We start from the raw sequence: 18332 nt of genomic DNA, 5'->3' as shown, positions 1-18332 counted from the left end.
AAATCTCTGCACCCCACTCCTACCCAAGGTTAGGACCCCCTCCCAGACCCTGTACTCCAGGGGTGGGCAATACAGCCTCTGTGGGTCGGATCCAGTCTGCCAAGCCTTTTGACCCAATCCACAGACGCTCTGCTGCTCCCTCACCCCCAGGACAATTGAGAGCTGGAGATACGGGAGCACGTGAAGTCTCCTCCTCCCCTTCACCAGGTGCCCATGGCACCAGAGAGAACCGTCAGCTGTTCAAAAAAACTGGCAGTTCTTAATAGGTGCCACATGCCCCTGGACAGGCAGGGCTGGGTGCCAAATTTCAAAATAAGCTATTTCAAAATAAAATTGAATTAAGATATGCAATTTGCATAGCGTAAATTGCATATCTTATTTCGAGTTTTGGGTGTAGTGTAGATGCACTCTAAGTGTTGGAAGCAAGGATTTCACCTGCAAACTTAGTGGTGTAAGATTTCCTGACCAAATGGTTGAGATGTAAACATTATTTAAATAGAATTTTTCCAATTAATCCAGTTACTAGCTATGATCTGTATCAATTACACCTGACAATTGTGTAGGGCTATACAGGTTTTGATTGACTAATCCTCGTAACACCCCATTAGGTAGGAAATGAAAATACATATTTACCCTATTTTATATGTAGAACAACAGACACAAAACATGACAATGCAGTTGTAGTCTGAAAAATGTCACTATAAAAATGGCATTTTGAGGCTCTCCATGTGTTACTTATTTCCAGATAAAATATACACATATCTTTTTCTGCAAATGGAAGCGGAGATCTGAGTTAAATTGCTTTGAAAAAGAAACTTGTCAGGAATCCTTACTGGTAATAAAAGTTCTTCAGGTCAAATATTGCCTTCCATCATATTTATGTAACTACCACTGTCTGTGTGTTCTGCTCTCTTAAGACATCTGTGGAAACCCGTTATCTTCTGTGAGTTTGCATAAGCATAGCTGATTGGAATTTAGTTAAGAATTCTGCTGGTGATAAATTAAAAGGAGTAGAATACAGTTTTCTCTCTCTAAACTGAGTGGGCTTTGTAAAGCTGACAGGGCTTTAATGTTACAACAGTTTATTTCAGCCAGTAAACACTCTGACTCACTGGGGTCTGCTGAATAAGAAGGAACCATTTTTACATTGCAATTTTTCAGAGTGTAATAGCACTTCAAGCAACTTGCCTTAGGGCATTCACCAAGAGCCAGAATTAGAACTCAGAAATTCCTGTCATCTTAGTACTCACCATATCTGTCTTAAGTATATTTTGCACTTCTGTATAGCCTACAATCCAAACATTCTCAAACAAGAATACATTCATTCAGACATCAAGTTTATAATTGTGTTCCCTGCTATTACCTTCCTGTTTGTCTATATCACTTGGTACACATAAATTGATGCATAATCTTTTGGTATCACAGTTAGCATTAAAACTGATTCTGACATAGTTGTTCAAAACTCAAAATAAACTTTGAGGTTTGGATAAATTCAGATAACCCTCCCCCCCCCCCCCCCCAACACACACCCTATTTCTCATTTTCTCACTCTGTTTGCTAATTTTGGCTTGGAGGAAACATCAAAATACAGCAAAAGAGGTTATTTTTGCAGTCTTTATTATCTAATTTGAAGGAGGAGGCACCTGAATTCTCAGGAGACACTATTTTTGTGGGTTTTCCAGTGCCATTATGCAGATTCAAAAGGTCATATAGTGTAATACATGTACCAAACTTAAGAGGCTTCTCCCCGCTTTCCCCCCCCCCCCCATTTTGAGCCACAGAACTTTTTGAGATACTCCTATATAACATCTCTGGTTAGTAGAATTTGCAATGACGACAACTATGAGATTTGTAAAGGGTTAGAGTTATGTCCTTTCTAGTGTCCAAAAGTCACTGAATGACTGTTCTTTGTATACACATATGTAGTGTCTTTAGTTGTAGGTAAATTTAAAAAAGGTTTTCTGGTACAAGAATGAATTCAAATTGAGACTAAGGTTGCCTGTTAGTAAATAGATTGATAGATTTAGGATATCTCAGTTAGTGTTTATACTGTAGCAGATGAAACATGTAAAAGCTAGATGTAATTAAAGCAGTCCCCCTCCCTCCCAAAGTAGCTAATGGATATTCTGGCCCTAGCCATGATAGTTCCTGCCACAGAAGCAAAACTGTTTCTCTGCCTGTGCTTTATCTTTGTTTGGCAGTTTTTAAAAGTGTTTTGTACAATGAACAATCCTGGGAGTTGCTCAAAGCTGAAAAACCTAAACTGCATTTAGTCTGTTTATAAAAAATGTTATGGGGCCCCATTCTACATAGAAAAGGTCATGAAGACACATTTTTATTACTTTAAAATGTTATATACTAGTTGAATGGAGAGGTTTATTATGGAAGTAAAAGTATTTTTCTAGCTATGCTCCATGCAGCATTAATTTGTCATCTCAGGCTGACCCATGTGGGTGAAGTCTTTGCAGAGCAGTCTGCCTTAGAATAATGCAATTTTATGATGAATGTGTTCATATCTTGCAATATATGAAAACAACAAAAACATCACCAGGTAGAAATAAAAAACCTTAGTCCATTCACAGTGTGCTCAACCTCAACAATCGGTTTCATTTTTATTTGAGAAAACAAGAATAGAAGTTTCCCAGTTGTCATTATAAACAATATGTTAGGTGTAAATTAGACTTGTAAGCAGAGATTGGTAAGTCCAGAAAGACTCTTCTTCCTAGTGCTTCTCTCCTTTCATGTCTCAATGCCAGATTAAAGGGGAGTATGACGGAGTGTGGATCAGGTTGACTAGAACTAAGAGGTGCCACGCTAGGATGACCAGACTCTCAAAATGGAAAAACCACAATCCCTGTTTTGTTATAGAGAAACCAAAAGACCAGTTTTGGCAGGAATTAGGAAGTTATTCACTGGATGAGTTTAGCAGCTGAGACTGGTTGGAAGAGAGAAGAAAGAGGAAAAAAAGCTTCTTTACCTTCACCTATGCAACAAAGCAACTTCTCTTCTTCTCCTCACTAATCACCTTGGGGTTTTCCTCATTTCTTTTTCTTTTCTCCTTTTCCTTTTTTCCTCTGTCTTGAGTATTCCCTCCAGTTTACTTAGTATTTTTTTAAAATTTTCATTTTCCCTCAAAGCCAGTTTTTAACTGGATTGGGAGGGGGAGGGGTTACGTCAAGGTAAGTGTGTTTTGTTTTTGTTTTGTTTTGTTTGACTTTTGTGTTTTTTCTGTCTTCAGATTTTTATTTCCTGCTCTTGCACATATGTGAATGTGCTTATTCAGAATAGAATTTTTTTAAGCTCTCTTTTCAGCTCGCAATGAAATTTAGTTTGTGTATAGCATCTTCCAATTTAGGAATAGCTTTCATGTAATGATTTTTATATTCAAGGCATTTTACGCACATTCATCTGTGCAGATCCATCTATGCCAAATTCTTCATAGCAGAAGAAAATTTCCTCTGCTCTCTTAGGGCACATCTACACAGCAGGGTTAAACTTGGAATAAGCTACGCAACCTGAGCTACACTAATTGTGTAGCTGTGGTCGAAATAGCTTTGTTTTACTTTTGGAGCTGTCTACATAGCAGTTACTTCAAGACAGAGCACTCTTCCCCCCGATTTCCCTTACTCCTCCTACGATGAGGGTTACAGGAGTTGGAGTAAGCAGGCCTCCAGTTCAACATTATTTCGACATTTTGTCTAAAAGCTGCTTGTGTATAGATGAGGTCTTTATTTTGTCAGTTATTGTGAAATAACGCTGCTGTGTAGACACAGCCTTAGAAAACTGCTGTACTGCTTGGGTACTGATTTTGCCAGGATTGGCAGGGGATGTGATGATTCAGCTTGCAATTTCTTGGAAAATCTAGCCTGAGAACCAACAGATATGTCCTAAATGAACTTCTTTGTGGTAGCTAAATACTATCAACATTTACAGATGTTGACTAAGGAATATCAATTAAAAACATTCTTTGAGAACATAGTTAAGTCCACCAAGGGAGTCACTTAGCCCAAAAGTCTATTCTCAGATTACCAGGCATGCCATTCTCGAGTAAAAAGCATAATTTGTATATATACAAACAAAAACTGTTTTCAAAAGTTTCCATTTGAGCTCATTGTTTTAATCTGCATTGTCATCTGTATCGAACGTCTGCCAGTCTCCCTTGTAATACCAGTTGCTTTGAAATTATATTTTAATTTTTGTCGTAAACAGTGTCTCCATAGATACAGATAAATAAATGGAAGAGCTGAAGATGATCTCCTTTATGCACATTGGAAGCTCAATCCCACATACTGGAACATCCAGAACTTCCACTGATTATATTTGTGTTTTGCATGCACGTAAGAATTAGCTATATAATGATCAAGTTAAAAGGAAATATTGTTAGAGCCAGCTTGGAAACAGGACTGAACACAATGGGACTAAGGGAGTTCTTCTAGTAATTGCAATACAAAGAAAGTTGTCACTGAATTCTTTTCTGTGTCTTTTGCATTAAGATAGCGATAGCGGCAGGAAGAATATTATGCAGCATTTCGCTGAACTGCAGCATTGTTTTGTGGTTAATTATTCAAGTAAAGTAGCATCAACTAGAGAGCTCTCTAGACATGAGATCCAGCAAGGGCAGCAGACAATAGTAATTCCTCTCCATGCTAACCCCTCCCTTCCCCGAGGTGCTTGCTGAGTGTGCACACTGCAGCTTCCTAATGATTGCCTTGCCTTTAGAGCTATTAACCTTGTTTATTGAAAGCCATGAGAACGAACTGTGACGATGACAAAGTGGTTGTGACGCCAGCGTACTCCACTCATAATGGACGTAATTAGTGAAACAGCCGGATGTGTCTGAGAGGATTTCCCAGACCAGCTCTACAGTGTTTAATACATATTTCATTGTCTGCAAAATAGAAGCTCTAGATGGAACAGGCTCTTTCTGGGCAGTCACAGACAATATTAATGGGAAGAGAAAGTTGGCACAAAGTTTAAAGGTGAAATGGAACAAGAAGGAGTTTCTTTTCCTTGGGGAGTCCACCTAACAAAATTGTAATGAAGTATTCCATAGAGTTAAATACTCAGGATAATAGTTCTGCAATTTCCACTGGAAGCCTCCCAGTCAATGTTGTCTAATTTGTCATTTCCAATGGCCATAATAAATGTGAAAATCCTGTTCTCCTGAGAAGTCATTACAGATATAACATTCACATGTGTCCCTAGCTATCAAAAAAGAAAGTAATTGGGCCAGATGCTCAGCTGGTTTAATTTTTAGTTGCTCCAGTGAAACAAATGGAGCTATGCCAAGTGACGCAAGGTGATGACCTGACCCTTTTATTGTTTGGGTTTTTTAAATATGTTTGTTATGTTGTGTGTGGATTAATCTATTTTCCTTCCACTATATTCATGGCTGTTCCCCTCAGTAATGCAGATGCACTCTTTGTCAGGTGATTAAGACCCCTTCACTCAATGATGCATATCTTTCTGTTCTGTCAGGAAATTTAACATCTTTCCCGGGACCAGAGCCACAACAAAATCTTATCAAATTACTTACCTATTGCAAGTGTCTTTTCTGTTGGTTTTTTTTTTTCATTATTTAACTCTCCTTTCCCACCCATTATCATTTATTGCTACTTAACTTTTTTTCAAATTTGTCTTTCTCTTCTCCCCCTCTCATATTATTTGTTCCTTCATTATCTTTCTTGCATTCTCTCCCTTTCTGGCTTCCATCTCTCTTTAAGCTTTCAAGGTACATCTCTTTCCCCTCCCCTCCACCCGCCAGTCTTTCCATCCATCTGCCGAGTGTTATGATCCTCCCTCCCAGCTCTTTTATTCTATTTCCCTGGCCCAAACACATATAACCACTCCCTTTTTTTCTCTTTCCGGGATTCTTACCATCTCTTTCTCTTCTCTGTCGGTGGGACCTGCTACCTCAATACCATCCCCAGATGCAAAGGCTACTCTGTGAACACATTTGTAGCTGGATAAATTGAGTAACATCACAGAAACAAAGTAGAAGATGGATGTTGGGATCACTCTGGACACTCTTTTGTTGAATTTGACTCAGTCACATTTATGTAATATAGTGCAATCAGTGGTTATGTTGAAGAAATCAGAAAACTTGCTTACTGTATTGTTTCTGTATGTGATCATTTTTATTTGTTTTTGGTTTTTTGCATTTATAGTTATAGCATACTGCTATAATCTTTTTAGAGGGTCACTTTCATAGCCATATCCATACTAGAATTACATGTACAGAATTCCCTTTCTCTGCTATGCAAGCTAGGCTTGGTGGTAGCAGTATGGTTTCATTATACCTTAATCTAGGTTTGGAGGAAGGCCTAGATTTTTTTTTTCTGGAGTCCAAGCATATTAATGAGAGCTGTCATGGCTGTTCATTGTGCCAGTACCTTTTGCTAAATAATCTATGGAAAGATCAAGGAAAAGGCATAGGCTTCCATCCAATAGATAAACTCTGGGTTCATATGGAGGGAGGGAAAAAAGCTGCAATAGGGAATGGTGATAATCCCAAGAAGAAAGTTTCCCTGACCAATAGAATCTAGGGAGCCACCTTTGGTCAGGGCCTGGAAATAATGCTAATGATCTGTGCCCCAAAGAGACTGGACAAAATCTAATCAATAAATCTGACGATGTTGAATGATCAGGGTGTTGAAGAGAGAGATATAGAACTGGACTACCTGCCCGAGGAATCAGATGAATTGCATTTGCTAGGGAAAAATCTCACTCAAGTATATACAGGCAGTCCCTGGGTTACGTACAAGATAGGGACTGTAGGTTTGTTCTTAAGTTGAATTTGTATGTAAGTCGGAACTGGTACATACTGTAAGGGGAAACTCTAGCCAAACATTTCTCCAGAGCTCAGTTTTATTCTCCCACACCTCACTTCCCTCAGTCCTTTATTCTCAAGCTGAGGTGTCTGCTGAGAAAAGCCGCTCCGCGTCTCCCTGGTCTGCTGGGGGGTTGCTAGCTTCGTGTCTCCCTGGTCTGCTGGAGGGAAGCAGCTGGTGCGGGGTTGCCTCACCCCATTTGTAAGTAGGGATCCGATGTAAGTCGGATCCATGTAACCCGGGAACTGCCTGTATTCAACTTGCTTGTTAAGACAAGTCTTAGGTGGCAGTCTTAGGGATAAAAAACATATATTGTTTTTTCCTCTCTCTTTCTAAGGTTGGAAGAGAAAAATTAGAGCCAGATGATGCACTGATATATGAAGAAGATTTGGACGGTGGAGAATATAGTGAAGAGGAATTTGAAGAAACCACAAAATTAAAACTGTTGCGCAGAATTGCCTCCCTGGCTTCCAAACTGAAAGAGTTTATTGGAAACATTATAACCACCGCTGGAAAAGTTGTTGTTACAATTTTACTTGGTTCAACAGGTTGGTGCTTTGGAAAAGTTAATCAAGAGTCCCTTAGACAGTGTTTCTCAACCTTTTTTTATAAAGGTTTCTCAACCCTATATATATATATATATATAATATGTACCTCCAGTTTTCAGACACACAGATTTTTTTTTCTACTATTGCAACACTTTTGTTTAAACAACTTAATCATAGCTGGGCGGGCAATGACATTTTTGGGTGTAAAAAGTACAAAAGTAATAAAGCACTGTAAAACTTAAAACAAAAATTCAGTTTTCTCCAAATTTCAAGTGTTGACGTACCTCCCAGACTGTTTGAGAAACACTGTCTTATATTATGCACTATACAAATGAGTTTTCAGCAGTTTGGCATATTGTAGAATAACAATGGAAATTTGGAAGGGAAATTAATTGCTGCATTTTATTTAAATTTAGCTTTTTGGCAGGCACAAAAATAAACTGAGTTCCTTAATTTTTTATTTATGTATTTAAGTACTAGTACTAAGTGGCCCACTCTCTCCATATATGGATTTTGAAGTTATTATTATGACCAAAATGTGACAGGCTGCACGCTATTGGCAAGAAGTGAAATGTGAATTAATAGACCAGGTGTTGTCTCCTACTATCTTTTTCTTGTGCTCTCTCTCTCTCTCTCTCTCTCTCTCTCTCTCTCTCACCACACCACACAATATTAAACACAAAACATCATTCATCTTTAATCTCTGGTTAGTTACACATTCTATAATAAAATGTTCCAATTTGGTATTGTTATTTATGAAACTTGAAAATGGGTTGATAAAGGTAACTGTGATGACTTCTGTAAGGCATTAATCCTTCAAGACATTCTGATTAAAATTAGAACTATATGAAATTAATATAATCTACATTAAATGGCTAAAATTGGTTAACTGATTAATCATGAAAAAATAATTGTAAAAGAGGAAATATCATCCTAGCGCAGTGGTTCTCAAAGTACGGGCCATGGACCACTAGTGGTCCCTGACTGTCTTGCAGGTGGGCTGCAGACTCGAGGCTCAGCCCCGCTTCTGCACTTCCCCCACTTCCCTGTGAGATTGTGTCAGGTTCTACTGCAGGTGGAGGTGCCCCGAGTCTCAAGGACAGATCCAGCTTGTGGGGGAGGAAACAGCTCTGTACTCTGCTGCTCCCCCTCCCCCTGCTTGTGGGAATGGCATTGCAGGAAACCGCTTATCTGGAAGCTTTCTCTGCTGCTCTCATTGGCTGGAATTCTGGCCAATGGGAGCAGCAGGTGACAGTGCCTGGGAGGCAGAGCCAGGTAAGTGCCCCTCATGCCCAGACTCCCACTTCCAGCCCTTTCCTGCACCCTCCCACACAGACCTCGCACCTCCACCCCACTTCTGCACACATTTTGGCATCATGGGAGGTAGGCTGATAGTCTGTGGAAAGTTTTATTGAGTAGGGTGAGCTGCAGGCCAAAAACTTTGAGAACCACTGTCCTAATGGGGTATTTCCAGTGGGGTTCTGCAGGTGTCTGTTCTTCTAATACTATTCAATGCTTTTACCAAAGAATAAAACAGAGGAAAATTTCTGGTGACATTTGTGGCAGAGTGTCACAAACATTGGTGAAGTGGTTAATAGTGTTGAAGACAGGTGAGCTATGCAGACCAATATGGATCACTCAGTAAAGTGAGCTTATTTGGACAACATGCATTTTAATAGAGACAAATCTAGGAACATAGACTTTGGTCACACCTAAGAGGTGGGAGACTTAAAGTGTAGTGACTCGGAAAAGGGCTTGGGGTTCATGGTAGATAACCAGATGAACATGAGTTTCCAAGTGTGATGCTTTAGTTAAGAGGGTAAATGCATTCTACAGATGAATAAGCAAAGACTATAAAGGAGAATAGAGGAAATATTACTTCTGTATTTTAATTAGAATGTTAGTGTACTACTTTGTCCAGAAGCAGTGCCTGAACTTCAAAAAGGATGTTGAAAAATTGGAAATGACCCAGAAAAGAGCTATAAGAATGATTTGAGGTCTGGAAAAGATATTATATAGTGCAATATTTAAGAAACTTGACCTGCTTAGCTAGGGGCAGGAGGTTAAAAGGTGAATTGATCTCAGTCTGCAAGTAACTGCCAGGGAAAAAGGTTTTTTTCTGATAGCAGACATTTTTCAAATCTAGCAGAAAAAGGCATAATGAGATCCAGTGGATCTAGGCTACTTACTACAGCAAGGGTAATGAGCAATTGGAGTAACTTACCAACATATGTGGTAGATTCTCTGTCACTGAAGACTTTAAATCAAGACTGGATATCTATTTAAAAGAGAGAACAGTTTTATGTACCTGATGCAGATTTACTGGATGAGTTTCTATGGTTTGCGTTATGCAGGAGATCAGACTAGATGATCAAAAGGGAGCCTTCTGGTCGTTAAAAATATGAATAATGAAAATGGTACCTACTCACTTCGGGTATGTCTACACTACCCCGCTAGTTCGAACTAGGGGGGTAATGTATGCATACCGAACGTGCAAATGAAGCCCGGGATTTGAATTTCCCGGGCTTCATTTGCATAAGCGGGGAGCCGCCATTTTTAAATCCCTGCTGGTTCGAACCCCGTGTAGTTCGGACTAGGATTCCTCCGGTACACCTCCCCACTTATGCAAATGAAGCCCGGGAAATTCAAATCCCAGGCTTCATTTGCACGTTCGGTATGCCTACATTACCCCGCTAGTTCGAACTAGCGGGGTAGTGTAGACATACCCTTCTAGATTATATACTGGAGGAAAGATAATAGCTTGGCCTACAATCATGTGATAATGCTAATAGAATATTGACCAATTTACTTTTAGTGAAAGGTTCTTTTACTAAGATATATGAAGCTAGCTTTGGTATCCTACACCTTCGCAGGCAAGAGCTGCTGCAGGCACCCCTGGTTTATGCTAGGCACTGCTGAAACATAATAGGAAGTGGGGATTTCCCTCAATGTAAAGAGTTCACAACCCTACTCTGGTTGGAAACTCAAAGGGAGACATCATCACCTAAGAGGTGTGTAGAGCTGGTCAGGAGAGCACATTGGCAGGAGAAGGCACTGATTCATCCCATCCATCAAGTGTCTTCTGTCAGATGGTAGGGTTCTAAACACAGTTTAAAGCAGCATCCATCTGAGGCATAGCAGGCCACTCTGCTGCAAGATGACTATCCTTGAATGAATGAACCCAAGATCTCTTGGGATGTATCCAGCTTCCATTCAAGTACACAATAGTCAAGATTTTTGAAGCACAATGGAACTAGATTTATCCCTAGTGTCATTACCTTGACTTCAGTGAAATGAATTTGGTGATACCTTTGTCCCATTACATAGGATTCAAGTTGCTCCCTTGGGTCATTTCATCTGGTTTTCTGCTGTCTTAGATAGGAGTATCTCTCCATCTTTACCCTCAGATTCTCCTCTTGTAGTATGCAGTAAAGTTTCATGATGTGTGTCCCAGCTGGGAAGAGTGAAAATAGCAACTTCACAAATGAGAAAATGTGCAAAAGAAAATCTACATGGGACATGAGAGCCCTTGATGTGCATTAAGAATTACAAGTGTTTAGGAGGAATTATTGAAATTTATATAGGTGTGACAGAATTAGACTTCATAATAATTTAATGATAGTTGATATTGAGATTCAAAAAGGTAAAGCTTTTATGACCATTAAAACACAAATTGTCAACATCCTATGTCAAAATAAATCAAACTCTAAAAAGTTCTCAAGCAGCATTTTTCTTGCTCTGCCTAGGTGTACATTTCTATTGTAGTATTGATGGAAATATTTTTTCACCACTGTGAAATCAATGTTTACCAACACTTAATGATTTAAACCGAAGCCTTTTAACTACTTAGAAAGCGTTATTTTTATAGAATAAGCAAAACAAAAAAAATGTTTTCTGGTATTTCTCAATTAAGAGCAGTCTTAGTAGTTACCTGTAATAATAAGCCAAAATATCAAAAAAGCACTGTGATTTTAAACTTGTTTTAGGAATAATAAATCCTATAACATAAATGTTTTATAATGTTAATATTCTCAAAATTTCTTTTTGCAGGTATGATGTTGCCATCTTTGACGTCAGCTGTGTATTTTTTTGTATTTTTGGGGCTGTGTACATGGTGGTCCTGTTGCCTGGCATTTGATCCGCTGATATTCAGCTGTCTGTGTGTATTAATGGCTATATACAGTGCAGGACACTTGATTGGACTTTATCTGTACCAGCTACAATTCTTTCAGGAAGTTGTTCCACCAAAGGACTTTTATGCAAGGTAAGAGACCTATCTCAATTGTTTATAGACAAGTGGTACACTTTTCTGATGATACATGTTGTTGCAATTTTTCTTCAGCATTAAAAATGATTTAATATAATTTCAGGAAAATGTGAGTAATATTGGGGAAATCCATGTTCATCCTTTAAGAGTCAAAGGATGGAGGAGACTTGATTGGCCCTAAAGGTTTGTCTGTGTGTGAGATGATGATGATGTGCCTTTTTAGGTAGGAGTAATCATCATTGGGAAAATGGAGAGGTTTTCTGGCTACGAAAGATAAGACAGAGAAACCCAGAAGATAGACCTCAGGAATCTAAGGGAATGGCAGTACAACACCCAGAACATACATACCCACACATCACACATTTGTGGCAGAGGAGAGAAGAAGATGTAAATCTTCTTGATTGATAGTGTTGTGTATGTACTTCTCATTGTCAGAGCCCTTTGAACTGAGAGCTAGTTTGCCAGTTTGCCAGGAGGTTGAAGATCATGTCTGCTTTGCATAGTATTGACATTTTTTTTACAACACAACTACATTTTGTAATGTTGGGATTACTGACTTTAGGAGGATGATCGAAGTGGGCATATGGTGCAGGGAATACAAGTCTTCAGATGAATATCAGCAAAGGGAGTTAATAGATGTAAGTTCTTCTGCACCATCTAGGAGCTAGTGTAGGTAATTGTATGAATTCTCTTTTAATCCCTCTAGGTTATGAGAATTATTTTTAAAGCAGATTCTTAAGCAACCTAAACCCTCCTTTTTCATAGGCTATCGATCCCAAGGCTAGAAGGGGTCTTTTGGCATCAATTCTGACCTTCTGTATAACACAGGCCATAGAACTTCCTTTTGCGTCTTTTTTAATGCTTGGAGAAAATCCCTTTTACTACCTGTGTACTAGGATGTGGCTCTGTAATTTTATTATTACATACCAATACATTGTTAACATGGTAGAAAAGCTTCTTTTAATTCACTTTGTAGTGTGCTGCATAATGACGTATCTTCATTTCACTTATTTCAAATCCAGCCTTGGAAGCTGGTAAAAATTTGCAGTTAATGCAGTTTAGGTCTGAATTTCTGGATGAAATTTCTTTACAAATAGTGCAGTTGTGGTTTTTTTGTTATTGAATTTCACTTAAAGAGAATTAAGATACAAGATATCAAAAAGCTAAAAAAACCCTCATATAATGTATGAATTGGGGGCATGTTTTGTTTATTTCTGTAATTACATTTCTCATTATTCTAAGCTTTTGCAAACTTAAAGTACCAAGTTCAATTAACCTCCACTTAATAAAAGTTTTAGAATAAAAATTATATACACATATAAAATATCCTAATAAAGATTCAAAGCAACTTGACAGTATGGGTAAAAAAGTTGACTCTTGGACTTTATAACCTTAACTGGTCTCATAAATAAATGTGTGATATGATTTAAGGAGCTTATATTCTAAATTCCATGGACAATAATGTTCCGATGCGTAATGTATCAGAAGACAAGCGAGCAGTAGATGGTCTAATCTCTGAGCAGTACATGTTTCTTTTTGTAATCACACTTTTGATCTGAGGATACTGACGGACTTTGTGGAAGAAATAATTTTAAGTGAGCTGAAGAAAGAGACGTTGTGGCATTATTAGTTGGCCATTAGAGGATGTACAAATATGAGAGTGGCAGAAAGCCACAAATGTGGTAATAAAAAGATCTGCATGGGTGGTGTCTTGTGTACTGAATAGAGGAGTAGAAGAAAATGAGCTACAGATGTTTTTGGGGTGGTTCAAGAAAATATTTTAGCATTTCCAATCCTACAAGAAATTTGGTATTTTACTATTTTATTCGTAATATTCTCAGTTTTGAGGCATACGTTTGACCCATTCATTTGAGTGGCTGGCTCTCACGCAAAAATCCCCAAAATTCATTGAGATAATCATATTCTTAATATATTTTTCAGGTTTTTATTTGCTCAGTTTTGTTTTTGTTTTTCTCTTTTCTATCCAAAATATATTTTAATAGTTGCTTACAAGAGGAAGGGGTAACAGTTCTTAAATTTGTTAATTTGTATGAAAATCACACCACTTCCTTTTTGCTAAAATCACTGCAAGGGAAATCAATAAAGCAAATATGTGCTATTTTAAAGAGAAAGTGACATTCACCCATCCACAAAATAGAGAGGATCCATATGAAACAGGATTTTTATTTCTTTGTAACATGTAAAGACTCAATTCCCAGGTTAAATTCCTTCCTTCCTTTTACTTTGTGCAGATGCAAGGGCAGACATCAAAATAAATCCTGTTGAGCAAATGAGGGATAATATTTCTCTCGAAGGAGCGGAAGGCTGAACTTTTAAAAGCTGTTAACATTGACATTCTTGGGCACATAAGAAATGTATGAGTTGTTTTTGGTCAAAATACTGTGTCTGCTTTGGTTAGCAAAACACATCCGTTTGCCAGCATGTCACTTTATGTCAGACTAGATTAAGTTAAACTACATCCAGACAAGTGGAGAAGTTCTGATGTTAACTGTATTCATCTGCTAATGTTTTCCCCTCTTGCACTGTACCTTTAAGAAACTCCCACTCCAAAATCCTGCACTAGCGAAAAAATATAAAAGCATCAACTGAATGTTTGTATGAGAAGAAGCATGACCAAATTCAAGAACAGGGGAATTTGAATGTTTTGATCTGGGAAACCATAGCAATAAATAAATAAAAACATAAAAATGATATTGAAAAATATAGCACTATGGCTTTACCATACTGCTTTATCTAGGGTATGAAGCTTCTGTAAAACAGCAGCAATTCCACAGAGTCTGCTGATATGTGCTAGATGCAGTTTTCACGCAGCATTTCATAAAACACAAAATGGGTCCATCTATACTGAAGCCTGACAAGTAGATTGAAAAAGTTGGTGATGCTGGGAGTGAGGAGAATGAGATGAGGCACTCTATATATGCCCTTAGCATTCTACAGTGGCAGAGCTCCACGGGAGTTGCATCTTCAGTTTAAAGGTATCGTTCCCTAGACCAGCAGTCGGCTACCCAGCCTAGTGAGTGGGCTGCATGAGTGGCCCTCCCTCATCTCAGTGGGCTGCATGATTGCCAATGGTGGGCAACCTATGGCCTGCAGCCCACTAGGGTTCCACCTGAGGCCTATGCACCCTACTTCTGTCCTCTTCCCCCATGCCTCTCAGGCACTGGGGCACTGGAGCCCTGCACTTTCGGAGCACCGCGAATCTGCTTATTCATGTTCCCTCCCCTTCCCTGTGCTTGAACAGCTGCAAACAGCTTCATGCTCTGGGAGGAAGGGGAAGGAATGCAAATCAGCAAATTTCTGGCGCTCTGAAAATACTGGGAGGGGGAGGGAAGAGTAGGAATTGTGGGGCTCCAGTGTCCCAAAGCACAAGAGGGGGCAGACAAGAGTGTGGGGGCTGCAGGTTGCCCACCACTGTCCTAGATCAATCCAGGATGGGAGAAAGGGGGCCGGAGAGAGGTAGGAGCAGTGTTCTCTGACCACAGGAGAATGTAGTTTGTGAGGTCTTTTCCACTGAGGAAGAATCAACCCTTTAGGTAGGTTTTACTTAATGCTGTAAGTTTCAGGCTACTGAACAAATCTTAATTGACCTCATACCAGCCAAACTGTACTTCTTCTGTTTCTTTCAAACAGATATTCTGCAAATTCTTAAATACAGAATTTTTTTTCTAAATTCATAATTGATTTATCATTGGCAAGTGGGTGATTTACTGAAAGGGAAAAACTGTGCACCAATTCAAGATTATATCATTTACAAAAATTGTGAAAATATCACATTACCATATATTCTTTAGGTTGACTAATAAACAAAATGACAGTGATTAAAATGATTTTGGAAACTACATACAAAGTGTAGCATCCTGAGAAAAATATGCAACAATATGCTGGGAAGTGCATGTAGGGTTTTCCTGCAGTTTCTTCAAGTGTGGCTTATTTATATGGTATCTAGTATGCTGGATAGCAGAGGGCTTGCCAAGATGAAGAAATGGGATCAATCCAATAACATAAGACTTATATCAAGTCATTTCCAACATTCCTTTGTAAAATTATGAGTAACCCTAGTATATTCACCGAATGAATCTAAGCACTGCATCACGTGACTAGTCTAGTAATCTTTCACTCTAATTATACAAAATACTGATAGAGTCATAATGTCTGGAGTATTTGAATATTTACAAGAGAGAGGGAGTTTTTCCCATTTCCCTGGGCCCACCCAGAACTCTTCATATGAACATCTCAAGAGCTGGGATCTGAATTCAAAGTTTCCAGCCTATCCCTTCTTTATTATACAAGGAGAATAAAGTACATGGGGAATCAAAAAAATGATTAGGAAAAATAGTGCAACAGATACAACATGCATTGTGGCAGAATAGTAGAATATTCTTTCTTGCAATTAATTCTCTAGGTTTCTTCCCATCATTCCTTACCCTATCAGTAAGTTTTAGAGACATGTGGAACATTCTTCTCAAACTAGAAACCCACTGAGTTTGCCTTAGAGGCCCATACTGATGACAAGTATGAATAAGGATATCCAATCAGAATGACAATCAGAAATGCATTTGTACATTTTATATGAAGCCACTAAATGGATGGAGTAAGCGCTGTGCTCCTTGTGTCCTCTTTCTAATTTTTCTAGGCACTATTATTGTACTTAACAGCATGGTATCTAAGTGCCTCTGTGGTAGGGAAAAATAGTGGATTCACATTACATGGATCCTATCTGCTGCCCTTGTTCTTTATTCATTATCCTCTGCCAGTGAAAGCACGTCAAGCACTTACAGAGCAGTACTTCAGATGAGACAAAGGGGGAATCTCCTGCTGCAACACCTCGCTTATCACTGCAAAACTGCACTAATGAGTTTGCTAATTAACTTGATTTTAGGGGAGGCTAAAAGAACAACAGATGCCCCTAAAAGAGCAACAGATGTAACTAATTGTTATTGATCTCACACTAATTTCCCAAGAAAGATGTATATTAATAATGAAACATCTCAAAACACTCTTAACAATAATTTGAAATAATACCCACGTAACTCCCTTAAAGTTTTAGCAAAAGGAAAAACTATGCAGCACTTTAAAGACTAACAAGATGGTTTAATAGGTGATGAGCTTTCGTGGGCCAGACCCACTTCCTCAAATCCTATTCTGAAAGAGCTCTTTTGGAATATGATCTGAGGAAGTGGGTCTGGCCCATGAAAGATCATCACCTATTAAACCATCTGTTAGTCTTTAAAGTGCTACATAGTTTTTCCTTTTGTTTTAGCAAGATCAGACTAACATGGCTACCTCTCTACTACTATTAAAGTTTTAGGTCTTTTTTGCTATAGGAGTGACTTGCTCTTGTGGGGAAAGGGTGATACTTGTCCTTGGTATTCTAGTAATCTCTTGGCTGTATTATTTAAACTGCGTAGTAGCCCAAGGCATGTGTTGTTCTGGATAACATCTTTCTTTGGAGGGCTTTTGTCCCAGGTTGTCGTCCAAACAAGCAAGGACATGATGGGCCTCATCACATGCAACAAGCTCCCTGCTTAAGAATCCTTTTCTTCATTGCTGGATAGCATGATGAATCGTATATTTTCTAGATGTTTTATGGACAGTAAATACTCTCTATGAATATCCCATCTCTACTGAGGGCTGGCCAAGCACAGGGACCTTGCATTGTGATATTATACTAAGTAATACTTGGACTGTAGTGGATCCTGCCATATATTAGACATTTTGCAAGTGTCTCAGGCAGCTCACAATCTAACATAATGAGCCACATACAAAGGGTCGTGAAGGGGGAAAAAAATAGGGTCAGATTCTTAGACGTGCTCTAATCACATTATACCACTTGTGCTACAGAAAGGTAGCAGAAACTGCTTCCTTCTTGCCAGCTGGTGATTCATCTAGTGTTTTGGAATGCCTCAACATGTAAAGGTGCGATAGGTGATTTCCAAACTGCCTCCCTGCAGCCTCGAGTGTAGAAGGCACTGAGAAATATGGCTGGAGTGAACAACCCTAGTGGGGGATATTCTTTGGGGACTTCTGTCGGATCATATAATGAAAAGAAGCTCATTAGTGAAATTACTCTGCCCAGGATTAGGGCTGAGATAGAACTGGACAGAGAATCAGTCAAATATTCAGAATCTGCTACTTGACAGATGTCCTTGCCCTGCTGTGCCAAATGGCTAATTTTTTTTCACTCAGTGCTAGTTTTTCAGCACTGCTAGAAAACGTAGACATTGTTAGATATTATAATCTTTGTGATAGAAATAGGCCAAAGGGGGGATATGTAGGAGGATAAACCATATCAGCCTTGAGGACTAGTGCAGAAGGGTATTTCATGCTTAAATCTAGAAGATGAAGAAAGCCTTGAAGAGCTGTGGAAGAAGAGGTGACAGTACATCAAGGCTAGCACCATTGTTGGAGCAGGATTTGGAAGGGCAACATAAGGAAAGAGTTGGAAAGACAGGGAGGTACAGAGTTTAGAAGGATCTCAAGAGTGACAGAAATAAATTTTAACTTGATGCACTGCAGAACCTCCATCTTCAGTTTATAAAATGTCCAGTTGTAAAGATGTATTTAAGGAAATGGAAATTCACCTCTCTGCAAATAATTATTTTTGTATCATGCAGCCTTCTGCAAAGAGCAGTAGTTTTTATGGTGACAATGCATTACTGTATCATT

At 38.8% G+C, this 18332-nt stretch overlaps 1 protein-coding gene across 13 annotated transcripts in view; it reads left to right on the top strand.

Moving 5' to 3' along the window:
• PIEZO2 (piezo type mechanosensitive ion channel component 2) overlaps positions 1-18332 on the top strand; it is a 422273-nt gene that overhangs the window by 250490 nt on the left and 153451 nt on the right. For all 13 annotated transcript variants that reach the window (XM_089776309.1, XM_089776310.1, XM_075920988.2 and 10 more), the window contains exons 6-7: positions 7168-7378; positions 11429-11642. In XM_089776309.1, the coding sequence (XP_089632435.1) occupies positions 7168-7378; positions 11429-11642 (425 nt within the window). The remainder of the gene's footprint in view (positions 1-7167; positions 7379-11428; positions 11643-18332) is intronic.

The sequence above is a fragment of the Pelodiscus sinensis genome, chromosome 2, assembly GCF_052426305.1.
Source record: "Pelodiscus sinensis isolate ZL-2025 chromosome 2, ASM5242630v1, whole genome shotgun sequence".
In the NCBI taxonomy this organism is placed as follows: domain Eukaryota; kingdom Metazoa; phylum Chordata; order Testudines; family Trionychidae; genus Pelodiscus; species Pelodiscus sinensis.
Note: the sequence above shows the minus strand (reverse complement) of the source record. Positions and strands in the feature narration are given on the sequence as shown.